General features: G+C 46.0%; 4 protein-coding genes across 7 annotated transcripts in view; 1 reads left to right on the top strand and 3 right to left on the bottom strand.

Moving 5' to 3' along the window:
• The window catches only part of furina (furin (paired basic amino acid cleaving enzyme) a), a 57,227-nt gene extending 52,024 nt beyond the window's left edge, over positions 1–5,203 (bottom strand). Inside the window, exon 1 of one of the 4 annotated variants that reach the window (XM_084683096.1) lies at positions 5,183–5,203. Coding sequence is in view for 1 of the 4 variants with exons in the window: in XM_084683094.1 (XP_084539220.1) it covers positions 2,505–2,613 (109 nt within the window). In the remaining 3 variants the exon portion in view is untranslated. Of the gene's footprint in view, positions 1–2,504; positions 2,615–3,727; positions 3,843–4,202; positions 4,373–5,182 lie in introns of those variants that run through there. The other 3 variants (XM_084683095.1, XM_084683097.1, XM_084683094.1) reach the window with 3 other exon arrangements.
• Positions 5,204–5,680: 477 nt separating this feature from the next.
• On the bottom strand, positions 5,681–17,749 carry LOC146246802 (stereocilin). Its single transcript, XM_084682821.1, has 29 exons — positions 17,650–17,749; positions 16,332–17,480; positions 15,818–15,842; positions 15,066–15,648; positions 14,004–14,903; positions 13,832–13,894; positions 13,452–13,577; positions 13,121–13,287; positions 12,845–13,031; positions 12,250–12,365; positions 12,035–12,167; positions 11,614–11,796; positions 11,481–11,519; positions 11,211–11,387; positions 10,820–10,966; positions 10,351–10,409; positions 10,077–10,200; positions 9,818–9,900; positions 9,600–9,735; positions 9,014–9,222; positions 8,723–8,813; positions 8,427–8,598; positions 8,069–8,238; positions 7,755–7,910; positions 7,307–7,449; positions 6,872–7,020; positions 6,478–6,575; positions 6,142–6,289; positions 5,681–5,867 (listed from the first exon to the last, which is right to left on the bottom strand). The coding sequence occupies exons 1-29, from the start codon at positions 17,747–17,749 to the stop codon at positions 5,779–5,781; spliced, it is 5,922 nt and encodes a 1,973-aa protein (XP_084538947.1). The 3' UTR covers positions 5,681–5,778.
• Positions 17,750–22,777: 5,028 nt separating this feature from the next.
• Positions 22,778–23,223, top strand: LOC146246801 (snaclec 5-like). Its single transcript, XM_084682820.1, has 2 exons — positions 22,778–22,783; positions 22,867–23,223. The coding sequence occupies exons 1-2, from the start codon at positions 22,778–22,780 to the stop codon at positions 23,221–23,223; spliced, it is 363 nt and encodes a 120-aa protein (XP_084538946.1).
• Positions 23,224–23,640: 417 nt separating this feature from the next.
• On the bottom strand, positions 23,641–26,860 carry LOC146246800 (cytochrome P450 2B4-like). Its single transcript, XM_084683117.1, has 9 exons — positions 26,695–26,860; positions 25,998–26,160; positions 25,665–25,817; positions 25,328–25,488; positions 24,874–25,047; positions 24,647–24,785; positions 24,380–24,567; positions 24,102–24,243; positions 23,641–23,989 (listed from the first exon to the last, which is right to left on the bottom strand). Exons 1-9 carry the CDS (start codon positions 26,851–26,853, stop codon positions 23,808–23,810), a joined length of 1,461 nt encoding a protein of 486 aa, XP_084539243.1. The 5' UTR covers positions 26,854–26,860; the 3' UTR covers positions 23,641–23,807.
• Between the last annotated feature and the right edge of the window lie 45 nt (positions 26,861–26,905).

The following is a 26,905-nucleotide window of genomic DNA, read 5'->3' as shown; positions in this document are numbered from 1 at the left end:
AAACAATAGTATACTCAAGCTGATCACCTGCTAGGCTACGTCACCTAACCCATAAAAACAGCCCAACAAAAGCAAAGGTGGATGGCAATGACGCCAAGCTGTCAACAATTACAAGCACACAATACATGCCCAACAATGGACGACCAATACTGTTATAGAGATGCAAGTCCTGACTTCCTTGTCAACTGATGAAATCATATACAAATGCTTTTTTGAAGTCTTTCAAGCAATCTGCTGGTATATGCCAATGGTTTAACAAATCTATGGCAGTTCAAATATTGATTTCCCTCCGAGCATAAACACAGTACTGCCCTCCTTTGTTCCAGTCTGTTCAGACTGGAGGGCAAGTCCCTCACCATGCATTATGTTGAGCTTATGTACAGGATCAAACACTGCCTGCAGTACAGTACCTCTCCTGTTATTACATGTAGGATAAATCAAGTTTTGCAGAGTCACCCTGGCCTGCACAGACTAAAGACTTCTCTTCTGGGAAACTTGGCCACTCCCATTGGTGAAAAACATTTAGGTTGCTAGTACCCCAAGTCATGCTTTATGTCAAAAGTCAATTGTCTCTTAGGAATTTGTACTGACAAATGAAGCCTGGAGATACATTTGTTTTAAGTGTACTGATCTCACCTGTTCTCCAACAATACAAGACTAGAATGCAACAGTACTATCAGCAGAGTCACTAAAAGAAAAATACATGAATGTGATTCAATGTGAGTTTAACAGCAAGTAAAGAAAGTGTTGTTCGAGGTTTGCGATGGGCAGACAGGCCGGCAGGCAGCCAGCCAGGCATATAATCCAGTCAGTCAGACAGAAGATCTCATGTGGTGCAGGACCATGATGTTGAAGCTCACAGGAGCCTCAATTCCAAAATAGACGATGTCAAAGAAAAAACTCAGATTTTCCCCTTAAGAAGCATGTTCGGCATCTGCAGCCCCCCAAAATGTGAATCACAAGAGTAAGGGAAAAAAGACGATGTTCTTACAGAACCAGAAACAGCGGAAGAACCGCTTGGCATTAATATGCAAAATGGTAAAAGTAGAGGATGTACATCCTGGAGGATTCAACCCAATAAAGCTTAAAATAGCAGTTACTAAGTAGCAGGGCAGAGTAAGCTCAGATCTCACCAACACTGATGCATACTGTCTGACAGTCTACATGCAATAACACAGCAAACATCAGTTGACTCACAGTCCAAATCCAATGACTCGGACAGAGCTATGATCGATTCAGGCGACCTATGAGAACAAAGGAATGATTCTAAGAAAATGCCTGACACATCCCTCCAAATCCTAGCATTTTATCAAAAATGACATTACTACCCAATGCACGAAGCAGTGATCAATCAGAAGTTGGCCTTGCCTATATCTGCCAGGTCATCCATTTCAGAAAGAACATTTTTAAAAAGCAATCGAGTAACCGTCACTGAGGAATCCATTGTGAGTATGCAATACCTGTCAAGTGTGTGAGAGGTCTCCATTGCTCTTGAATGTGTGTGCTGCATTGTTCAACACACCAGATAAAACAGGTTCACCTATTGTCACAAGTTGTGGCCTTTCCACATTTCAACCTGTTTGTCTGTCCCTTAATGTTTTGATGTGATGTTCATTGTTAACTCAGAACGGTAAAACAAAAACAAAAAGCACAAGACAGTCTCGTCAATCAAACAATCGATTGAACATTTATATAGCGCATTTCATACCAGCAGGGCGACAAAGTGCCATTCACCACGGGGAAAAGGGGGGATGCAAACAATTCAGTTTGACAATAATTTTCCAGTGGGAAACAAAAAACTGTGCACCCTTTTGGGCCAATATAGGAGAATTTAGGTATTAGTCTTTCTTAGGTTTCATCTCTGGCGACAGCAAGAATGGCAGACTCTAGACAGATAGGCTAAAGATACCCATAGTTTACCCGTAACAACAAACATCATCAAAACCATTTGGCCCCATGGTGCCCTGCAGTGCACAGGAAGCCCAGAGGGCAGCAGGACACCGAGACGGCTGCCCACGCCCGCCACTCTCTAACTACAGACAACTGATCCAGAGAGGACTTTGCTCTGCCAACTGGAACATTGGGTCTGTCACTACAGAGCAGCACACGCAGAGATACACTGTCCTACTGACTCTGCTTCATTATTTACCCCCTCGTTCTCAAAGAAGTTTTGGAAAACAATGACTAGACGAACCTCGACAATCATTTGTCAAAACCGAACACAAACATACAGCGTTCCAGATTAAGCATAGGATTAAACAATAAAGCCCTCTAATCGTGTCTGTATGGTCAGTGGGCATGATTCTTTTGGTAATAAAAAAACATGTTGTTTTTCAAGATTAGTCACCAAAAAAATACATGAAATTTAAAAAGCATCCCATGAGGCAATCACTATGAGAACAGTACACACCACTTGTCATAAGAGCAACCAAACTTTTCCTCATCAGATATAAGGGTTGGCAGCATAATAGACAAACATAAGAGGATAAGAACTCATTTCTCACCTTGGGGCTGAGTGCTATGGTTTTTCTGTTGCGGAGAGAAGTGAAGCCGATCAAAGGTAGTACACAGGACAGACAGAGGTGTGCACTCTCTCAAACCCGCCTTTAACATGCATGGCTTAAAGTACACCCGCCCCCATTGTGACCTCATCTGGGCGGTAATTTGTTCAGATGGAGTTTAACGTCAGTATAAAAATCATGCACCATGGAATAACTTGAGAGCAACTATTTTATTGCAAGCTAGAGATGACGGGAAGCTAGCCATATGACTGTCACTGCAGAAGACTGGAACCACAGTACAACACACCATACACCCAATTCACATCTGGCAACAACTACAATATAAAACAGACAATTGATAGAAGATTGACTTGAATCCAAAACCTGCTAGGACTCACACATTTCATTACCTTGACTGAAACAATCAAAGACATGAGAAAGGGCAAAAGAGATTTCGATATGTTTTCCATGTGATCATATCATTAAGTGTGTCAATTACTGATGGAAGAACGTTTGCGACAGATAGCTCTAATAACATTAGTAAACCATGCTTGCTGCCTTAGCCAAGGTTACAAGGTAACTCTCCTCACCATAGTGCTAAGCCTCTATTGATGTAAGGATAGGTTCTAGAAAGTGGTAAACAAACAAGATCCACATTTGTGTATTCTATTTGCATTTATATTTGCATTTGATTAGCAAATTTGGAAAGCCCAAACAGGACGCAACTTACCCATGGGGTTATGTGTAAATAATTAAGTGACAAAATAAAACAACAGAACAATAAAGTGTGTCCCGATTCAAGTCCTTGTCCGTGTGCTTTCCAAAAACAACCCCTAAACTAGACCAATTGTATTAGTTCACTAGCTCCTTTAATAAAATACAGTACGGGTGGTGTAACTTGGTGTGTAATGCTTCTTTGAGTAAACATTGTGGTATTATTAATAAGACATGTATTTACATCAATATGGATAACAACATTAACAGAATGAGTAAAGTTTGGTTTAGATCATTTCGCGTTGAATTAAGCTACAAATAAAAGGCCTCCTATTTAATTATGAATGTGTTATCAGCGCTGTAGCTCAAGGGCTAAAGCAAAAAACTTAGTGCAACACGCAAAACTTTTCGAGGTTTTAGCAATTAATTAAAGAGCTATACCCGTGTCATTAAATCGATGGTAGGTGCCAATTATTAGTATAATCATTTAGCGTAAACTATCACGAACTTACCACAAACGTCCTTGACTACCGCATGCAGCTTGGCAAACGTTCCTGGATCTTTCTTGTAATTGTATTTTTGCTGTATCAGTACCGCACTATCAGCTACAACTAGGCTGCGTATTTCGCCTATGTCAGAGCACGCGCTGCTTCCGTTTCTCCACCGAGCGTCCGATCGAATTCCTCCCGATTACTATGAGATGGAATATTATAAACTGATCATAATATCCGTGGTAAACTGACGACGTTCGGTCCTTTATCTACGATTCTCTTCTACTCACGAGGAGACTGACAATCCAAGAACGAGGCAAATTACGGTGACAGGCACACATTCCTCCAGCTGAACGTACTCCTCGTGTTGATCAAAAGTGAACTAAATGCCAGCCAGACGAAGAACCAAGCACAACTTCACAACTCCCCACGACCACCCTCAACAACACAAAATGTGTAAACTTTCTATTGTGTCTGTAAACGTTTGTAGACTTACCAGTCCTCGTTTACACATTGTCTTGGTCGGGGAGTTCGCACGATATTGCAACCAGTCGTATAATGTTCTATGCCGCAGTAGGGACATTACAAACAAAACTGTCAAGACGTTAACATAACCTACATAATCATGTTTGTGTACCCCCTACAGTACAGCTGAGGGGTCCACTCAGCCCCCAGGAAATACGTCATTGAAAAGAAGTGGATGTGCAAAGTGCAAACGATTGGACACGTCACGCCGGCCTACTCCAAGGGGAACGCAGCCTACGCAGGAGTATAGCACCATCTACTGTTATTGATCAGTTCATATCCCATAGCCTACTTAAAATGATAAAGCCTACACATACATGGTATGGAATGTCCCATGTCAATAACGTGACTTGTAGTTTACAGCGGTAAGGAGGTTCTTAAATGTCGTTCCATAAAAGTGTATGGTTCTAGTTGCCGAGTCACTAGATGTTGACAACATAGATGGAAAACATGGAAAAGCAGCTATAGGAGCCACCCCTCCCTCCCCCCACGAAAAGACGTTGTAGGCCTACATGCATTAAAAAATAGCCGGCGGAAAGGATTGTTCATGTCTATTGATTAGCTACAGTAGCCTTAGCTAAAAGATGGTTGCCATTAGCTCATGTATTAATTATCTATATTCTGTCAGCCTCATTAACTGGTTAATTAGTTTTGCTGTGAAGCTAAAGTTAATAAAGCAATTAAAACTGTAGCTAGTACACAGCTAACGCGTTAGCGGTTAACATTACAAACTTTGAAGTTGCATGCCACTTTAGTCCTCGCGGAATTAACTGACGTTCTCTTATGCGCTCATATTTTATAATGTAGGACTACAGGTAAAATGGCATGCAGCTTCCTCAGGCTGTCCTCAAAAGGAAACATAGGGTTGGTTCTTGTCCGTGGAGTGATGGACATTAACAGGGCATTCGCTGAACAGAGAGAGAGAAGAGAACCTTAAGTCCTGTGCCCTACCAGGTCATCCAGTCAGTGTCATCATTATTTCTTAATTAGAGAGGTGCACATCTCCATCACACTTAATTTTTTCAACCACCAGATATTTTAAAACCCACGCCACCTCAGAAAGAATTGTTGAGGAATTGTACCAGGTGTTGTACCAGAAAAGATTGTGGCTGTATCAGGAGTCTCGTTTACATATTTAATCTCCTCCCCCTCTCATCATAGTTTACAGCTGCCCTACTTTGCAATTGAATGGAACTGAACCGAAATTGTAACCATAGTAACAGAGTGGTTAACAAACCTGCTGTTGAGAGGAGTGACGGAAGCTATGATAAAATCACAGACAGTGATGAATGCAGTGTGTCAGTAGAACAGGCAAAGTGTGGAAGTAAATGGAAGGTTACAGTGTTTTCATGGGGCATGCATAAGTAGTAAGCTACATGAATGACATACTATTAGCCTACAACCTTCAATTTACTCCCAAAAAAGGTTCAGTCGAGGACACCAGTGGAACACAGTTGAAAAGGGAATCTTTATTTGTTTAAGTACAAATCTTACAATTTCTCAAAGGGGTCAAGGAATGAATAAATACAAATGTTTTGATCTTGGTTTTACAGCAGTTGCCATAACATACAGCATAGAGCCAATAAGCACACAGCTCGACTGTCTGCTGACTGTGCTTTTGGGGCCGAGTTCCTCCCTGTGGAAACAGACACAACACATCATCAAATGACATCACACACCACTATTACAATAAATAACAATAATGACTCTAGGAAGCATGAATTTACAATAACAGACATGTTTAGCAGACACTGCAGCCACCCTTATCTTAAAGGAGAAAGGCTTAGTTTGTGTGCCGCCTGGAAAGAAACCAGTCAAATGTGAGATGAACTCTGAATTTCAAGAAAGTTCTATCTAATCTAATCGTGTCTTGTTCTTCTCTATGTCTTGTTCTGTCTGCCTCCTCTTGCCTCTTTGCTCCAGGAGAACGTCCCCCTCATACTGCGCCAAGCCCAGGGCGTGTCTCTGCCCGCTGTCCAGCTCCGCCCACTGCTCCTCAGTCACCGCCCACGCCTGCTCCACACTCAGCCACGACAGCTGGGCCTCACTGAACACAACCTGGCACACACACACTAAGCACTGAACACATCCTGGTACACACACAAACACACACTGAACATAACCCGATACACACATGCATATACCAAGCCTGGTGCACACTGATCATTGTATACATACAAAACATGGCGCTATATTATGTTACTTGGAACCGGTTAAACTCCAAACACTGTTTGAGATCCACTCACCGACATCTTGGTTGGTGAAATGAGGGCGATGGCCTGAGGGGTGAGTCCCTCCACCTGCTGCTGCACCAGGGCAGACAGAACCATGTCCTCCAGGCCTGCTGCTCCCAGGAGAGAAGGAAAACACACACACACCAGTGTAAAGATACAGGGAATGACAGGATGGAACGAAAGAAAAGCAGACCAGGGGAAAATTGTTAGTACTGATTCAGAGGAGGGAAATAGAGAAGGGGAGAGGCATGTTTTAAATTCAATATGTAACTGAGGCATCGCACAAGTGGAGAACCCTATTGGGAGCTGAATTGGTAGTGTTATATAAAAACTCTGAGGAACCATTGAAAATATAAGGGACAAAACATTTAAAGTACAGTCAGCAGAAAGGATGCTGGCATGCTACCTGCTAATGTGCCAATCTCTGTGAAGACCTCCGGGCTCCAGGCACTGACGGGACCAAAGGCCTGAGGGCGGGACAGACGAGCGGTCAGAGCTTCCAGCTGCTGGTCTGAGCACGGCAGAGCCAGCTCCCTCAGGAACAACACAGCCAGGCTGTCAATCACAAAGCCCAGGACTCATTACAACCACAGGGAGGGAGTCCAAGCAGCCTACACTCTCTCTACATTCCTTCTTTCTGTATTCCTTCCTTGTCTGGACTGGGTATGCTCTCATATAATTCATGATGGAAGATTCTTTGTTGAAAGAGTGGCCAAATTACATTATAAAACAAGATGTTGATTTGGATGTATTCACTAATGCTTTAAGCGATCTCCATTCTGACGATACACTTACATACAGTAGAGCTCAAAATAGTATGTCGATCAAGAACCCGACTGACCTCAGGTTATAGGGGTCAAGTCTGTTGATCTCTGAGGGGTTGAAACCACAGATAAGGTGACCCAGGACTGCCATATCGACTGCTGCTAGCTGGTCCATCTTCAGCTTCCGTCTCCTCATCACTCCAAGGACTGCTGCTCGCACCTGGAAGAAGACATGGGGGTTGACAGCCTCCAATTCAGACTAGGAACATTAGGACCTACTCAAGGTGCAGATATGAACAAAGTGTAAAACACAAAGGCCCCTATTTAGGAGAGGGAGTGTTGATTTTGTTTTAGAATTAGTTCATTTATGTAGTTTGATTGAATTGTAACAATATAAATAGAAATATGACTGAATTGTAATCTAAAGGCACAACTAGTTCAGTATTCTGAAAAGTTTGAGAAATACGAGTCCTGGGCTACAGGACTTCCTTATTCACCCTTCAGTGCCAGCATCAAACCTTTCACCTTTTTAGTGCTCCAGTCCGTCAGTGCCCCCAGGTGGGCCAGGAGCCCTGGGTCTGAGATGTTGACCTCTTGGAGCTCTCTCTCCCCCAGCTCAGTAACGAGGCAGCCCAGCTCTAGCACCTGCTCTGGCCTCAGGCCTCGTACTGGACCATAGCCCTGGAGACACAACCAGGAAACGCACGGCACCCTTTTAATCCTCACTTTAACCAAACCATAGCCTGGTTAATCTTACTGATCCCTACCATCAGACTTTAGTTTTTTATGCAAAACGGAATAACCTAATTCTGTGTCATGATGTTCCCAATGTTACTGACCTGCCTGATTTTTATCCATAGTGCCCGACGTTGATCTTGGTTGAGCGAGGCGTCCTGACCTACGACCTCCACGCACTCTGCCAACTCCTCCCCCGACATCCGGCTCAGCTGATTGGCTGTCCATGCTGAGGGGAAGGTGCCTCTGATGTCAGCACAGCTTGGGACTGGAACTGATTAAGACCAAAGGTAACATGATGAGACTAAATGACTGGGTGGAAGTGGACACTGTTATTGAGATTCAGTTTGTTTTGCCTTTAGTGGTCAGGTTCCATTTGTAAAAGAGACGGTTTCTCAATGTATCTTTTCCTTGTTGATTGATATACAACCAAGTGGTTGTTATGTAATTAGCGGTACAAACTTTTTTTCCTCCTGCTCCGGGCTTTAACAACCCCTCTCAGGAGGCTCAGGGTCCTGTCTCTCTGGCCCTGCTGGTCCACATATCGGCTCACACAGGCCTGGCCCACATCACTGTCCTCCCAGTGCCCCTGGCCCGACAGAACCTGCTCCACTGTGTCTACACTCAGCACTGCCTGATACACACACAACCACACACAGACACACACTCACACATATGCATCCACATAGGTAGGTTGTGTTGAATTCTACTATGAGGTCCAAAAGGGATTGGAGTGATTGGTGTCATTCTTCCCTCACCAGTGGAATAGAGTTCATCTGCTTAGGGGAGAGAGTGAACACCAGCCTGCCTAAATGATCCACATCTTCTGCCGTCCACGTAGATGGGTCTCTATAGCACACACAAAAATACATACAACTTATGCACAAACACACATAAAATTACTGACAAACTCAACTTATTATAAATAGAAAATAACAACCAGAACCCCAGGAGCATCCAAGGCCTTTCTCTCTACTCAACTCTACCATTCAATCCAACTTTCAGACCCAGACTCAAATTGTTTTTTCTTTCTCCCCCTCCCCTCTCACCCTAGTAATGCTTTTTCAGTCAGCAGGTTAGCAATGTCCCTCTGTGTGTCCCTGGGCAAGCAATACCCCCTCAGCTCATCCAGCCTCAGCCCCAGAGCCCCACGGTCCACCAGGCCCAGTGTGTCCCGGTCCAGGAAGGGCAGCAGTGGCCCCAGGAGGTCCACCATGGCTCCATCTATCTCCCCTTCACCGAGGGCATGGGATGAGCTCTGGATAGGAACACATAGTCAATGGGCCAGAGAAATACATTACACATCTCACAGCAAATACTGGGGTGATTAGGGAGCTGAATGATTTTGATGATGTTTACCTTCAGTGGTTCATGTTTTGTTATATCACTTACACAGACTGTGACTCCAAAGAACAGAAGATTTCACAGATCTCTTGATTGGTGAAGAGATCAGTTTATTTATTTATTCTGTTATTGTGGTCATGCTGTTACCTGATTGCTTGAATTTCTTTCAGGATCAACAAAGTGAATCGAACTGAATAGAACATCGTACCGTCATACACATTTAAATCTTTCATTAGAACAATATTGAGCTATTCTTATAGCTTTCAATAGTTAACCAGCATCCTCCTTTACCAGCACAGTGATGGCCTTCTCTGCCAGAGATGTCTGCTTGTGACGTGGCATCTGGATGAATGTCACAAAGTGCTGTTGAATGTGATCCAGGATGGCCTTGATGGACACATTTGAGAGGCTCTCTACCATCTTGACCCTGGGACAGAGGTCAGAGTTCTGACTATTATGGTATGCATACACAGAGAGATATTGTTGGTAAAAAAAGAATAGTCTCCTACGGTAGTCCAGCTGTGACCCAAGGAGGAAGATCGTCCAGGTATTTTTCTGGTCCTTTCCTCAACTCCTCCACAAGACATTTCCGCTGTTAACAAAACAAACACTAAAACACTTTAAAGCTGTTGTTGGGATAGATTGAAATTCTACATCAGTTCCTAGGCATAATCAACATAATTGATTGGAGGAGGAGGTGGAGGGCAAATGGAAGTGGTAAGGGAAATGATGGGATGTAGAGAGAAATGGGGGTTGCTTGTTTCTTACCAAAGCAGGTCTGAGCCCTCCAGGTAGCTCACTGACAAATTGAAGCAACTCAGAAAAATTGGTGTCATTGTTCCAAAGCCTCAGCCAATCACAGGTCATTCCGCCAGCTATATGGCCCAAGTTTCTGTGTACCCAGCAAATGATTGGGTGAATAGATTATGACATATTGATGACAGCATCAATGTCTGGTCATTTGACACCTAGTTACGAAACTCCATATTGGTTTAATGAGTTGTATGAATACCCATTGGATCATGATTGGAATTGGACTTACTCCACTGTTGCTCTTGAAACATTGTCAAATTGGTGAATTTTCCTGAACAACATCTGAGCCTATTCAGATATAGAGATAGGGAGAGACACAGAGAGGGGGAAGGGGGGGGGGGGGGTTGAGCAGGTGGCGAAAGCAATCCAATACACCCTTGGCTGTGACAAAAATCTCTTTAAGGCAGGCATTACTAATTGATGTTCTCCCTCCAGACCATTGTACTACACGCAAACCAATTTGCTTGATGGCAGTTGATGTGTATGGAGTATGACAATTCTGAATGCCTCCCCTGATGCATATCCAATGATTTGGGTATAAAGGAGAGCCTGGATCAAAGCTGGCAACCCTGGTCTTTTCGACAGCCACAGCTCTGAGGCAGCCTGGCAGTCTGAGCCATAGGTGTTCATGCATGCCTTGTGTGATTGCATCCAGATAGAGCAGGCTGGGGTGGGGGGAGGGTGGGGGTGCCGGTTACCTGTTGGTGAGACCAGGGCAGGTTTCTGTACAGGTTGATATCCCCCAGGACTGTCTCCACATCTAGCTCCTCCAGCTGCCTCAGGGGGATGAACGGCAGGAGACACTGCAGCTGCAGGGTTTGATTCCCCAAGCTGGTGCCCAGGACCTGGGAATGAATAAAACATGACATGAACTGCTGAATTCAGAACCGTTTGTTGATGTTTATGTACTATCAATGTCTTTAACCGATACCACCGAAACGACTTATCCATATGTCATCAGTGGGCTTAAAGCCTGCCAACAAACACCGGTGAGAGACAGGGAGCGAACGCAATGGATGCATAATGAACAGGGCAGACAGAGAGGAGGGAAAACAATCTCCTGGAAGAGAAAGCTGAGAGCGGTCCCACCTCCTGCAGCGCTCTGTGAAGGATGCCTCTGTGGGCAGGCTTCAGATCAGCCAGTAAGCCTCTCCAGCATCGGCACTGTGTGGCTGCTCTGATCTCAGACCAGCGCAGACCTCCCAGTGCTGAAGGGGTTTGGCCCAGGAGTATTGGCTCCAGCCTGCACAGGGTGTCCATGGTCAGCTGCCAGGGAGAGAGTAACCATGGAAACATGGCTCAGTGAGGACAAACAGTTGGTGATACTTAAAATAAATGAAGAGGGGAAATTAAACTTACATTGGTGTCTTGTGAAATTTTTGATAGAAGCTGAAAAGCCTGCCAACAGAAAGTTAATATGATACAAAAAATACATATATTTGTCCAGCAAGAGGTTTTGTACTGCATGCTGTTTTTTGATAGAGTTGTCAACCTGTGCCGGGGGATATGTGGGCAGGCCTGGTTGTGTGAGCAGTTCCAGGAGCTGAAATGAGGAGAGTGACTGAAGAAAGGAGGCCCCTAGCTGGGGCAGCAGCCCCCTGAGGGTGGCTAGGGCTGGAGGAGGCAGGGTGCTGGCATTCAGTGGCTGGATCACCTGGACCAGCCAGTAGGACATCTGCACACAGGACAGTGATCAGGTGGTTTCGAGCGTGTTGACAAGATAGCATGGCTATGATGCCCACTGAGGGGGTTTTAATAGAGCTGGAGCCCATCACGCAAGTCTAGATTGTATATAGACAAGGAAGGCTTAGAGAGGTCATTGAGATGAACACTGTGGCACGCTAACATGGTGCCGTATGGGAGGATACAGTCTTTAGTACGGTATGTGTATGTGTTCTGTTTGTTGGGCTCACCCTGCCTGTGGCACTGACGAGTCCATCAGTCACACACTGAGCCAGCTGGTGCCACAGGGCCCAGGATGCTGGTGCTGTGTGGAGGAACGGACGCAGGTCATCTGGGTTCAGGTAGCACGCCAGGACCCCCAGCCTGTGGAGAAAGACGTTCCTCATCTCTCTGTCAGGGACATATCTCCCCACAACTGTTTCTGACATTGTTTTGGAGAAGGTACCTCAGAACGTCGTCACTGGTGAGGTTCCTCCCATTGCTGAACAGAGTCCGGAGAACATGGCGACCCCGGGTGCCATCCAGGCTGCTGTTGCCTAGCAACTCCACCAGGGGACCAAGCTGAAGGTGGAACATACGTTGAAGGAAGCAATAATACTAAAACCCTAACTAACCCTAACTAACTCAGCTCCTTTGATCCTAACATCTAACATCTTACCCCTAATATCCACCCTGGAGAAGGCGAACTTGTTTTCAATTTCAATTTTCAATGTATTTTATCAAAAGGGACAGTGTACATTAATAAACATTAAAATGTGAATGCACCCAATTAGAGCCAAAAGGCAAGTTTACGTTGGCAGTCCCCCTGCCAGAGTGAAAAATACAGCCTAGGCTATACAACCAAAAAAAGGCATAAAGTTATAACAAACATAAAATCCAAATACACAAACGCCACTTGGTCCTTAACCATGGGTAGAAATGAAAGAACAATGGGTACAAACAAGGGGTGAATATGATTCTACTGCTAAAAAATAATTCTACTGAGTTGCTGTTTCAGTGGTGTAAAATTGTTACATCAAGGAGCTGCATCTGTGACTGACCTGCTGTGAAGTCAGCTGTCGGAAATGACTGAGTGGGAGGTGGGGGAGCAGTGGGAGGATGGAGCGGAGGAAGTATGGTGGCCAGGAGGGGACATCTCCCACCATGCTGGACTGCAGAAGCCTCTTCACAAATGCCTGTTTCTGGAGGGACTTCATCTGGGAGCTGTTGTCACGTATGGCCATCAGCCTGTCCATCCACACACCACACAGACGCAATCAACATGATGACACGCTGACATGATTCATTTTTTAATGGAAGTCTCCCTAGTCACTCACACGCTGTCGTTCACCATCAGGGAGGCAGGAAAGCTCATTATGTCAGAGACTGACATGAAGGGGATGAACTGTGATAGGTCGACAAAGAGGTCAGGGGTCACACGTGGAAACTTGTGAATGAAGGCAGCCGTCATCGTCTCCATTGCCTGCAGCTCCTTTTTCGAGTCCTGAGGCAGGAGGACAAGAGATACAGTGACTGGGCAGGATAGAACAAAGCTATGGTCACAATCATTACTTGTGAAATATTAATATTTCCCAGCGGACATGACCCTTGATAGAGTATCTGGAGATGTTCCAGCAACTAGAGACTTAGTTACAGAAGACACATCACCTGAGCAGGTTCGACCCGCAGCTGGTCCCAGCTCTGGTGCATGTGGGACAGGAACCTCTTCACCGCATCTTTTTCTGCTGACATCACCAATGTTCGGATACTCTCTCTGGGCATCTGTAGGTACTCCTGCACAGACGGTACAGCTGGTACTGCATATGAAATATAAACATCTAAGAAAGATGCGCTTACTGGCATGTCATTCAGGAAGAGTAAAGAGTAGAGTTGTACTTCTTTCCCTGAAGGGAAATTGCACTGTTACTGTTAACCACATTGACAGGCAAGTGACTTTCTTCAAACTATATGTTAGCGACTGGGATTAAACCTCAGTGCCGAGTAGCGTATCATTGTGTGTAAGTGATATGAATGTTTCAGTACCGTACCTGCATTAGGACCCTGAGGGCAGAGGAGTTGTCTTCTCTCTGAATGAGGTCCCAGAGTACTGGCTGTCATGAGGAAAGAGTTTCACTTTAATGTTCTTTATTAGTGTGTGTGTGTGTGTGCGAGAGAGACAAAGAGAGATAGAGAGAAAGAATAAGATGCTTTAAAACTCACACTGAAGCAGCTGAGCAGGTCTTCTTTGAGGGCAGCGTTTTGCTCCTTGCGCAGGAACACCCCCACGGTATGGAGCATGCTGAGCGAGGCGTTAGGGCGCAGTGTGGCCCAGAACGAGGCATTGTCACGGAGACTGGAGAGAAGGATGGCCTGGCCCAGCCCCTGCCTCACCTCCCCCTCCCCCTCCTCCAGTCCTGCTGAAAGCCCCACCACAAAGTCCAGCAGCCTCAGGACGTACTCCACAGCTCCCACCCAGCCCTCACGCTCCCCCCCTTCCACCTCGCACACGCTCAGTTTATGCAGGGCCTCTGTCAGCAGAGGCCCCGGGTTCACGCACAGTTGAGACGTGTCAAAGTCATACCGCGCCGGGAGCATGTCAAAGAACCGCTGCAGGAAGCACTTCCTGCCCTCCTTTTCTTCTTCCAGGTCGGCGCAGAGCTGGGGAAGCTGCGGCAGCCGTCTGAGCAGGCGCCTGTAGATGGAGACGTTGTGGCAGATGTACTCTCTGAACTCCTGGGTACTCCCACAAAGCTCCAGCAGGGTGGAGTTGGTGAAATGCTGCAGGGCCCATTTCCTGTAGTCACAAGCGCCCTCTCCTGGGGTTTGCATGTGGGATGAGTTGTGGACTCTGGAGCAGTACTCTGCTGCCCAGCTGCCGTCTGGCAGGGGAGGAGGGGCATCAGGGGACTCTCTGCCACACAAGGCCAAGATCAAGGCAGAGTTGTTGGGCAGGAAGCATCTCCTGAAGTCGAGGGCGCTGAGGGACCTGCTGCCTAGCTGAGCCAGGCAGGTCTCGTCAGGACCAGGACCAGGAGCTTCTTCCCCCTCCTCAGACAGCTGCACACACAGGTCATCTATGCTGGACTGGTTGAAGTAGTGGTAGTCCTTCATCAGCGCAGCCTGCCAACAGCCAAGACAGAGCACAGTACCGGCCACCATGGGTTAAGAGGAAGAAGTCTGAGAGTAAAGCACAGAGGATCATGGGAACCTATCCCAGGACTATATCATAGGACTGTAAAATAACAAAGGATGGAATAGTGTGCTGTGAAGGTACTGTCTGACCTGATGGGCTCTTTGCAGCCAGAAAGAGGAGTTGGCACACACGGTGTTGTTGAACTCGTGGGCAAAGAACTCGCTGCAGATGTGGACCCACAGGAAGTCCTCCTCGGCCGCAGACAGATACCAGGCAGCGTCCGAGCAGGTGGCGTGAAGGTCCGATCCTACCTGTCCCATCACCGGGTCTGTCGCCCCTTCATCCCCGTCAAACAGATTACAGTAGAGGAACACTGTGAAGTTGGAGACCCCTGTGAGCCCTGGGATGGACGCATTGCACGCTGCCTCCAGGATCTCCACTGACGTAGAGTACCAAGCCTCACTTGGGTGGCTGAAGTCCCCTTCCGCTGCCTCTGCCTGAGGCTGCAAGAGCCGGGAGCGCCGGGGGGCATGGGGCGAGGTCTGGGGGGGTTTTCGTTTGTTGATCCTGCGAGGAGACCAGGCAGGTCTAGGACGAGAACGGGCTAGAGGGGGTATAGGGCCCCCTCCCGTTGTGTCAGGAGGGCAGGACAAGAAGGGGGGGCTGCTGGGGAGTCCCTGGGAGCTGAAACCCAGAGCCTGGCTGTTCCAAGTCACATTGTGCCTGATTCCCCTTCAAAGAACAGAGCATTGCAGTTAAGAGACTCAGAAGTGAGAGCATGCTTCCTTTATACAATGATTTTCACAGTGTGAAATATTTCTTGCATTAATTCTGAAGTCTGATGTGGTATGGGATTTCAGAGCTAATGTATTTTTACGCTTTGTTCCTCTGTATAACTTACCATAAGATAAGCTGTCTCAGATCCCCTTTGAAAACATGAAGAGAAAGAAAGAAATATTAATGGAAAATTAGAGGTTGGAGGAGGATGAAAGCAGAATGGTGGAAAAACCAACTGGGGGCCCTTTGAAACATACAATTGATCTTCATGTAACACCATATCAGAGCTCACAATGACTGGGAGATACAGTTACTGGCAACAATGAGAGGATGAAGAGATTAGCCGGGCCGGGGGACATGGGGTAACACATATCCTCCTAATGACTAACAGTTATGATTTACAAAGCAGCGTTCGTCATTTCACATGCCAATGTCTTAAAAGCCAGTTTCAAAATAAAAAAATACAGTTTGAAAGTGTGAGCATGCGATACTATATAGAAGTACTTCTATTATGTTTTTGTCCATGCTTATTTTTGTGGTGTTGTGTCAGACAAAACAGCATGTGTCGAAAAATGGTTTCCCATTGCGTGCTGCGCTTTAATGTCTATCATCCCACTGTCCTAGCAACATGGACTCACCCACTGAGCACCTCCCTTGTTGATTGGGGTGCGGCACTTCCACTATTCTGCTGACATCATCAAGCAGCACCATGGTGACCCGCGACACCTTTTTCCGCAGGTTGCTGTAGACTGAGCTGCCCACTCTGTGCAGCAGCCCACGCCTCAGACCGTCCAATCCCTGCAGTAGGGCGGGGTTCCTCTCTGCCAGCTGGCCTGCCCTCTCCGCTCCACCAGAGCGTGATAAAATCTGCAAGAGCAATGTTTGTATTGAGCTCTGCTCCTCCCCGAAGTCCCCAGCGGCGCTGCCCAGGGAGGCGTTTCCAACTAACCCCTCCTCCTTCAACATCTCTGGGGGTAGGATGAAGGGCTTCAGGCGTCCGAAAGCAGACGAGCCCTGGCCAGAATCCCCGCCCATCCCTGCAGGGTGGAGATCAATCACAGGCTTCCAGTTCCTGGTTTCCATGAAGCGCAGGAGCTGCTGCAGCCAGCTGACGCTGAAGGTGCAGTCGCTGCGTCCCTTCAGGGCGCAGATGAACCCCTGGAGGCCTGCACTGGCCTGGCCGTACGTCCCGCCCACAAGCGCCTGCAGGGCCGCCTCCATCACAGCGCTCACTGTCCGCCAGTTCTGGGACAGAAAGGCCATGACAGGGCGCTGTGGCTGCCGTTCAGATAGGGCCAGCAGGCTCTGGAGAAGCCCCAGCAGGACGTCCCAGTGGGGGCTACCTCTCAGGGACAGGAACCAGTCCTGGAGCCTCATGCTAGGCCTGGGGGGCACCCTCCCATGCCACTGGCCCAGCGCAGCACCGCCCTCTGACTGGAGGAAGGACTGCAGCACTTTCTCCCACAGCTGCTCGTCATCAGAGGCAGGCTGACGCTCTTCCAGCTCTGCACCCATCTCCTGGAGGTAGAGGGAGATGTTGTAGAGGAAGCCCGATAAACGCTGCCTGTCGATGGGCTTTCTGAGGGAGGGGTGGTCCAGGCTGTTGCTGGGCAGGAGGCCCAATGTCTTCAGGCCCCCCATGATGCCCCTCACCACGGTGTGAACCTGCTGTTTAGAGTCTCTCCCAGGGAGTGGGGGCTCACCTCGGGGGTACCAGCCCCCTCCTTTACGCCATAACGACACCAGCTCCTTCAGAATGGGCTGTCTCTGTTCTTCTCTGTTGGTTCCTTGTGAATAAATGAGAAAAACTGATGAAGTGAGACATTTTGATGTGGTTCAGAACAGATAATTGTGTGATCAAATCATGGTCATTTTCCATAATATTACCAAACCATAATACCAACACCATGCATTATGATGTCAGAAATTGTGGCTGGATGGTTGGAGTGGTCTTACCAGTGTAGTCAGCACACGCCAGTCCCAGTACAACCAACAACACCATGACCACGAGACACAAAGCTCTTCCCTGGGCCCTGCCGGGGGCCTGCCCTACCATCTCTGAGCCAGGGCGAAGGACGGCACGGTGATATCCCACCTGCCCGCTGAAGGGCCTTCCACACTAGGCCACTAAGATGTCGCTGGACTGGATCAACATAGATCCTCCAGGGACCCCTGTCCTTTTGTACCAGTCTGGAATGATCCCAGGTCTGTATCACACGTCGTGTCACACCCACGTTGATATTAACAGGAGACCATAACGGACTGATGACGACCACTTCTGATGCCAGTGTTTGCACAGCCCTGGAGTCTGTGTGTTTGTGATGTCATATCCGTCTTTCAGGTAGGAAGGACGAGTCCCATCCCCGTCAGCCTTGGTGAACGGGTGGACGTGGGGAGTAGAGTGTCTCACCTGGGTCAGTTACAAGGATCCATTACTTCATCAGAGTATTTGAAAGTAATTGAGATTTGCGTCAAAGTTTAAACTTAAAGGACTGATCTATTGGTTTAATTGAAGTGGGTTTCAAAAACTGTATTTATTTACAAACAATATGCAGGTCTGCTGCCCAGTGGACATGAGACCTTAAAAACCAACCATTGTCACCTGACCACCTGACCAAACATTTATCTCTCATTATCTCTTCTATCACATAGAGTAGTTATAAGTATTGTTTGTAAGAAAAACTGTGTACAACTGTGAGACAATATGCAATACAAGAATTGTAAGTGTATTACATATTTTCTGACTTAATTTACAGGATGTTGTACATTATTGGCACATAAATTGTTTGTATAATTGATTATGTAACAGACAATGGTTCATCCTAATTCTGAATGTTACTACAACTAGAACTGGTATTGGTAAAGTTAACATTTCAAAATAGGAGAAAAAATTCATATCTTACCAAGATTGATCAATTAGTTAATATCCCTGAAATCTACTTTGACTTGAGTGTATCCATAACCAGAAGACATCAATGGTCATTAACAAAAGTTGATATGATGGCCCATCTCTCCTCTCTCGTTCTGTCTCTCACACTTTCACCCTTTCTCCTTGCCCTTCTCTATTTCACTCTCTCCCTCTCTGCCCCTCCTCCCTGCTCTCTCCTCTGCCTCTGCTTGTGTTGCCCTCCAGGTATCCAGGGTTGAGCTGAAGGCGAGAGATTGACCACAGCCACAGTTGAATCATATTTCACTGTCATCCTCTCATCATCTTGTTTTTTGAGTGAAATTGAGAAAGCTGTCAGGAAGTGGACAGTGGACACAGCTCAGGCAGGGGAAATATAACCTTAATTCCTATACTACAGAGTCAAACGCATTATCAACTGATAATCTATGTATCACAATTATTGCTCTTCAAACCGATTTATCCATGAAAGTTCTATTAGACCCAGTCACTCACTGATTTTGGAATCACACAAGATTACAATTTGGAAACGTGTTCCTAGCAATCATTGGAAGGTTTACGTTAACTGTCAGCTAGCTGCTGAAGCGGGCTGCAAATCTGGATGACACCAATCACACCCAGGCCATCCATCCCATTCTCATGTCTGTTAACTCCCACTGACTAGTCCTCTGTTGAGCTGTCCCTCAGCTGGGCCTCATCCAGGGGCGCTGGGTCGGAGGGGGTATAGTCTTACCCTGCAGCCCAGGCCAGCATGTCTCTGTGGCCTGTCACTGTGCAGACCCCTCCTCCCCCTGGTCCCCTCTCACTCTGGCCACACAATCAGGCCCTGTGCAGGGCCACCAAGGCAGGCTCCCTGGTGTCAGACTGCTGTCTGCTGGCACTGAAACCCTAGAGGGCTGAGTGAAAGGGCCCCCCTCGGCCCCTGAGCTGCCTGTTCCAGTGGCCTGTGGAGGGACAAAAACTTCCTCTTGTATTATTGATGCTGCGGGGAACAGCAGTCACTCAGCACGGCAGGGCTCTGCTGGCCATAGGAATATTCAATGAGAAACTAAATACACCACCTTTCTCTCTCTCTCTCTCTCTCTCTCTCTCTCTCTCTCTCTCTCTCTCTCTCTCTCTCTCTCTCTCTCTTTTTCTCTCTCTCTTTCTCTCTCTTCCTCTTTCAGCTCACAGAGGGTGCTAGAGAAGAGATCAAATACTTTTCAACCTAGGCTTTCAACCTTCAGATGAATCTTAGATTAGATTTGAGAGGGTGCAACAAGTAGCATTTATATTTCATGTCCTCCCACTATTGCTTAACTTATGGTCTTCATAGGTGTGTAGAGAGCAGTGCAGATATGGATTTGGTTTGGGAATTATGCTTGGAAAACATGTTTTGCTAAAGGGAATTGAACTAAGAAATCTCTGATTCAAGAATATAAGTAGTAAATCATCTTTAGTCTGAAATACCAGAACTAGAACTTTTTGCATTACATGTTTGCATTTCTTAAGGAAAAAATAAATGTTTTTACTCTGTTACACTGAAAATAATTCAACACATGATTTAGGCTACATAGAAACACGTCATTCTGGAGCATGTTTACTTTGTTCAGAGTCTTAATTTGTTTAAAAGACGTCGAGGCAATTTGACTAAGGTTCCTCCTCACTAATGACTCTTGTTGTTGTTCCTGCCAAAGGAAGGACACCTGTAGTAGCATGTAGCACTCTCTCATATAGTCAAATGGCCTTTCTCAACATGTACATTCTAGCCACATTTGTTTAGGTCATTTGTCAAGTTTATGACTTTCTCTCCCTCTCTATGCCTCTTTGTCTCCTTTCTTGTTCTCGTCTTAATATTTACACAAATACATAAATGTATATGTTGGATGGTGTGTGTATTTGAGGAAAAGTATCATCTTATCACAGAGGGCCTTCTGTGTTGACACAGTCTTGAGAAAGGGCCTTGACTTAGATGGCCTCCCCTGCTAACCCAGCTGCCATTAAACAAATCTATAACAGCCTAACTTTGATCAAATTTACATCACAATTACCTTAATGTCAAAGAAAAATATTCATATGGTACGAAAAAAAAAGAGATGTTTTTCCAGGGTCCCACAGTGGAGGTACCGGGCAGGGCAGAAAGGCATCTCCCCCGCAGGCCAGTCCTGGTATTCCAGCTCATCTCTGTTCACCCACAGCTACTGACCAGCCAGGAAGCGCAGGCCGGTCTACACCTGGCTGGTCTGGGCCTCTGAGGTTGTTTTCTTGGCTGAACTTTGCTCAGCCTCAGAGAGAAGACTGGGGAGGTCTGTTGGAAAAATTGATTGAAGATTGATTGAAGATGTAACACATTTATCCTGTATAAGAATGATTCTGTGTTCAGCATTCCTTGTGTGTAGAGAGGCCTACCCCAAATCTGAACTTTGGGTAACACGAGGCATACGTAAACATGCTGACCTAGGCTGACCATTATCTTACTAGAGGTGCAATAGATAACCTTATCTGTGCTGAGTGAATCATATGGTCAAGCCTAGGGTCAGATAACTCGGTCAGTTTCCATGCACACAGGTCTACGCAAGGAGCCAATGAAGAAGAGCCATGGAACATTTGCATGCTTTTGTCTTAAGCAATGACTGTAAAGAGCGCTTGTGCTTAAATAGTTAGCTAGCACAACATGCTAGCAGACAAACTTGTAGCACAATGGGGTGTGATGTTTTGTCTCCTTGTGGGCCGGCGCAAGCAATAAACTTTCTTAAACTTGTTCACCGACTGACTGTGCAATGCTTGATAGATTAATATTTCTGACTAGGTCAGTCCTGATCTCTGCAGTACTCCAGGGCCTCCTCCCACGTCCTGTTCTCCTTCACCAGGACCACTTTAGGCGTCTCCTGGTAGCAGACAAAGTTGATGTTGATATTGCATACTAAATCACACCAGGGTCCACCTGGTCCTGCACTGCCACAGTCCTCTTTACCCATATGATTGTTAGGCTCGCCAGGTTTCCAGAAGGTGAATGTAGCTGTCCTGTGTCCAGACCAGTACCAAAGTGTATCGTTCTTGGTGTCTCTGTGGATACCAATCCAGACCAGGGCCCCATTACCAAGAACAGAGACGTTGTTGGCTTCTTCTTTCGTGCTGATGAAGGTTCTGTTACAAGGAAGTACTCTCTTTGTAGAGCAGATACCAGCACTAACAGGGCAGTGATGAGAAGCATGGTGAAGCTACCCTTACTCTCCATCCTGGCCTAGTGGCTAGTCAGTGTGGATTACACCAGGCTCTGTCTCTACTAATATGAAGACCCAGTCAAATCAAAAACCTGTACCTCACCTGTGAAACTTGGCATCAAAGCACGAAAGCGTATACCCTTGTTGTTTGGGTCCGTCTCATTTTTGGTCATTTTTCTCTTTGACATTAAGGTAATTGTGATGTAAATTTGATCAAAGTTAGGCTGTCTAAAAGATTAGACTTGTGCCACCTGGGTTAGTAGGGGAGAGGCCATCTAAGTCAAGGCCCTTTCTCAAGACTGTGCCAACACAGAAGGCCCTCTGTGATAAGATGATACTTTTCCTCAAATACACACACCATCCAACATATACATTTAAGTATTTGTGTAAATATTAAGACGAGAACAAGAAAGGTGACAAAGAGGCATAGAGAGGGAGAGAAACTTGACAAATGACCTAAACAAATGTGGCTAGAATTTACACATTCAGAAAGGCCATTTGACTACATGTGACAGGGATGCTATTTGACTGGTCTCTCCTTCAGAGGTCAAAGCACATATACCTTGTGCTGGTTGGCTGTATGGATACCTTGTTTACATATTACTGCCCTGTTTTTCTCTCCACTCTACAGGGACTGGGCAGTGGGACATGATGTGGAGGAAGAGCAGCTTGGCAGGGCTCCTTGTCACAGCTCTGTGTCGGCTGGTCTCCAGCTTGTACAGGAAGGATATTTACGTGGCTGAAGCAAAGACCTGGCCTGAAGCCCAGAGCTACTGCAGAGAGAAACACACTGACCTGTCCTATGTCAACAACGCAAAAGCTGCAAATCGACTTAACAGAATTAGTGGCAGTAGAAATGGTGTTGATGCTTGGATTGGTCTACATAAGGACATTGCAGAGGGTTCGAAGTGGAAGTGGTCTGGAGGACGCGGGCATTTATCCTTGGCATTTAAGGCTACTTTTCAGCTGACTGACTATGGAGGCAATCACAACTGTGTTGCATTGCGGAACAATGTAGCTTTTAATTACAAATGTGATACAAAACACTCATTTTTCTGCTATGAGTCTGATCTGGTCCTGGTAAAGGAGAACAAGACGTGGGAGGAGGCCCTGGAGTACTGTAGAGATCAGTATAATGACCTCCCCAGTCTTCTCTCTGAGGCTGAGCAAAGTTCAGCCAAGAAAACAACCTCAGAGGCCCAGACCAGCCAGGTGTGGACCGGCCTGCGCTTCCTGGCTGGTCAGTGGCTGTGGGTGAACAGAGATAAGCTGGAATACCAGGACTGGCCTGCGGGGGAGATGCCTTTCTGCCCTGCCCGGTACCTCCACTGTGCGACCCTGGACAAGGAAGAAGAGCACTGGGGGGCCAGGGACTGTAAGGAGAAGCTCAACTTCTTATGTGTCAAAATGTGGTCAGATTAGTAGATATACTCTGTATATACTATGTATTTCTGTAGGAAACACTATCCTACATATCTATGTAATAATACAATATGTAACATGTACTATAGATGGGTTCCATGTAAATGTATTACATGTTAAAATATGCATCAGGTATATGTACTAATAATTTTATCTTAATCTTATTTAAGAGTATATGTTAAATACATTCTTGTGTGAAACATGCTTACTCATGGAAATATTAATTGACCCTATACAGTAATTATCAATAGATGACATGAGTACGTTATTTCCTAAATGCTGTATACAATAATACAATAGAAATATACAATAATAAAATCTATGTCCAATCAAAATACAAGTGTATTGACAAAAATATGTAAAAAAAATTGCCTTTGAAAGGACAGGTCCAAGAAAGAAAAAGGACAAAAACAAACATTATTTTTATCTAGTATCTTTATTCTATCAATAATCCAGTTTTATTAACTGCAAGCAAAAATCCTGTGACACACAACTGATCTTTTCTTTATACCTGAAAGTCTGGATCAAACAGGAAAATCTGGAAAGCGGCATTACAAGTGCAAGTTCTCCACCTCTGAAACAGTTCACCCTCTCTGGCTTTTCCTGAAACGCACTCCCATGTGGTAGGGCTTAGGGGACTGCACTGCCCCAAAGATAGAACTGGGGTCCAGGGGGTCTTGATCCTTGGGCCAGACAAACTGGAACTGACGGAGCAAGGTCACCGTGATGAGGAACAGCTCCATGCGGGCCAGACCCTCGCCTAGACCTGAGGGACACACACACAGCACTTACAAAACAGAGATTTCCTCTCTCACTCTACCTGTCTGTTTTCGTCCATCATTATATTGTTTTATTTACTCTCTCTCCCTCTCTCTCACCAACTGAGAAAGGCATGAAGGCATCTGGCTTTACAAACTCTCCGTCTTCATTGAGGAAGTTTTCAGGGTTGAACTCGTGAGGGAACTTCCACTGGCTCTCTTCATGCAGCGCTGAGGATAAGTTAGGGATTACTGTTGTACCCTGGAGAAACGGAGAGGGAGGAAGATTGAGACAGAAATAGATAGAACACAACCAAAAGCTAAATATGGCACTTTTATCAAAAGATTATAGAACATTCATTTTGAAACTAGGTGGAAGGGGGTGTGGACTCGGTGACCTTGGGCAGCTCAAACCCCTGCAGTTGGGTGTTGCAGGTGGTGCAGTGGAACACACTGAGTGGCACAATGTCACCAAAGCGCTGGGACTCATGGATCACGGCCTGGACGTACGGCATGGCTTTCCGATCCTCGTAGGAGGGGTGTGGCCGTCCTTCCATCACCGCCTCTATCTCCCGATGACAGCGCTCTGGAGAGGATGCACATTTGAATGGGACACTTGGTGGGAGACCGGTGTGTGAGTGTGTTTGTGTGTGCCGTCTATTCACCCTGTATGTTTTGGTTGTTCATGAGCTGTATCATGAGACAGCGAAAGGTGGTAGAGGTGGTGTCTGTCCCGGCTATAAACAGGTCAAGCAGCAATATTATCATCTGTGTCTCATCAAATGTTGAGTCTTCATTCGCTGTCTGCACATAGACAGACAGACAGACATTTAAATTCCTTGTGTCCCATCATAGTTTCCATTGGGATACTTCGCGCTCTCAGACTTTGTACCTTATCCAGCTGGTCTAAGTAGCAGTCAATGAGGTCTCTGGGCTTGCCCGGAACCCTGGACTTCTTGTGTTCCAACACAACCTTATGGGTGTGTTCTTTGACACTGTTGTAGATGGTGAATGCTCGTCTGAAGGGGAGGGGCAGGTTCCTCAGGGCAGGACAGATCTCATAGAGCTGAAACAAAAATACCTGGCTCACACTGTACAACTGAAATAATAAAGATGTGTGGATCTTTGTGTGAGAACATATCTAAATTGACACCCAACCTCTCTCTCATTCATAAATGTTCTACCTGGGTTGTCCATAGCAATATAAACCAGAACAGCAAGCAGCAAACCAGTGAGTATATGTATAATGTTTTAGTACCCTGTGATCTAGATCAAGTTCACCCTGAGTATGTGTAGCATTAGCCTTAGGTGGCACCAGTACTGGGAATGCTTGCTGTTTGACTGACCATGGCCCAGGGTCCAATGGCCAGAGTGGTCAGTTCCTGAATCCCCTTGATCAAGGTGATGAAGACAGGGTCTTTCCACTCAAATCTCTCCCCAAATATCAGAGAGCAGATGATGTTGGATGCAGCTTGGTGGAACAACACCTGAGGGTCCATGGATTGTCCTGTCCAGCAAGAACACGCATTACTGTTCAATAAACACTGACCAAACTATCGTGAAACTTGTTTCAAACCAGATTTCAAGTATGTGTGTATAAGTTCATTTCTCTTTGTGTGTGTGTTTTTGAGAGAGACAGAGTTTGTATTTGTGTGTGTTGAATGGTTAAATGGGACACTATACCATCATGTGACTCCAGCTCAGTGCTGACATGGGACACTTCTTCTAGGATACGTTCTTCCATGGAGCGTTTCCCGAGACCAAAGTTCCTCAGCGTAAACAGAGCGAACCGTCTGTGCTCCTTCCAGCTTGGACCATAGTCTGCTAAGATGACCCCTGACACACAAGCACACTCAAAGTATATACATAAAACAATACATGCACAACAAAGTATAGGAACAAAGGTTATTGGACAGCCTTGTCTTCTCTTTGTCCATTGAGAATAATAAACTTACTATCTGATCATCACCAACATAAAACTCCTCCAAGTTGCCAGTGCAGGCTGCCAGTCTTTACCTTTGCCATTTGTTATGTGGCTAATCATGAGGTTATCTGGGCGTCCAGAAAACTCAGCGGCGCGTGTGACCAGTGCTTCACGGATGGTCTCTGTGCCCGTTAACACCACAACAGGCCCCGAACCTAAGTAGAGGCTGAAGATCTTGCCATAGCGCTGTGAGAGCTAAAACGAGGGAGGGACGGATACAGACAAGCTGTGTCATGAAAACATGAACTTTACTCAACTCTGGACTTTGTACTACTATCTAAACCGATCTCGCGGGTTATCCAGTGGTAAGTATTTACAGATACCATAGTTTAAGAATGAGACAGAAGATCTGGAATGCAGGGAGGGACACATAGACTACAGACTTCTCAACCCTGTGGACTTGTTCTATATTGTATCTAATCTCTCGACAGATGCGACAATTAATAATATGGCACTTTTTACAGATCTGACATTGTGTAGTACAAAACAGTAGAGCAATTCTCCAATATTGTACAGATATTAAAGAGACACAGTATGACAGATTAACTAGCACTAAAACCTGCAGTCAATCAGGAATTCCTATTTGAATGGCGACAGCACAGATAACATGGCTTATATGATCTTCTTTTATCTAACACCAATTTGCTTTATTACATCATCATGCTGTGAGCTTCTGCTTAGATCACTATATCTATTGACATTTTTTTCAATTAAATGAAACTATATTACCCTCTCCAGGTCTTTCAGAGGGTTTGTGGGATTCAGCTGCAGAATATTGCCTATGAACGGCAGCGGACGCGGTCCGGGCGGGAAGCCGACAGGCCTGCGAACCCTAATGAGAAAGAGGAGGAGAAAGAAGAGACACAGTAGCACTACTGACCCCAGCATGGTTACTAAGTTGACAAGGGATTTGGACGTATTTATTCAGTGCTTCAATATT

The sequence above is a fragment of the Hypomesus nipponensis genome, chromosome 19 (assembly GCF_054491055.1).
Source record: "Hypomesus nipponensis isolate SF chromosome 19, ASM5449105v1, whole genome shotgun sequence".
Lineage (NCBI taxonomy): Eukaryota > Metazoa > Chordata > Actinopteri > Osmeriformes > Osmeridae > Hypomesus > Hypomesus nipponensis.
The sequence above is the reverse complement of the archived record's forward strand: the minus strand, read 5'-3'. Positions and strand labels throughout refer to the sequence as shown.

Coding starts and splice junctions, on each gene's coding strand:
- LOC146246802 (XM_084682821.1), bottom strand. CDS start 17,749: ATGGTAGGGCAGGCCCCCGGCAGGGCCCAGGGAAGAGCTTTGTGTCTC. Junction 13,032..13,120: donor CTGATGGTGAACGACAGCGT/GTGAGTGACTAG, acceptor GTGGATGGACAG/GCTGATGGCCATACGTGACA. Junction 10,967..11,210: donor TTCACAGAGCGCTGCAGGAG/GTGGGACCGCTC, acceptor ATTCATTCCCAG/GTCCTGGGCACCAGCTTGGG.
- LOC146246800 (XM_084683117.1), bottom strand. CDS start 26,853: ATGCTGGGGTCAGTAGTGCTACTGTGTCTCTTCTTTCTCCTCCTCTTT. Junction 25,048..25,327: donor CCATTGGACCCTGGGCCATG/GTCAGTCAAACA, acceptor TTTTTGTTTCAG/CTCTATGAGATCTGTCCTGC. Junction 23,990..24,101: donor CTTCATGCCTTTCTCAGTTG/GTGAGAGAGAGG, acceptor TGTGTCCCTCAG/GTCTAGGCGAGGGTCTGGCC.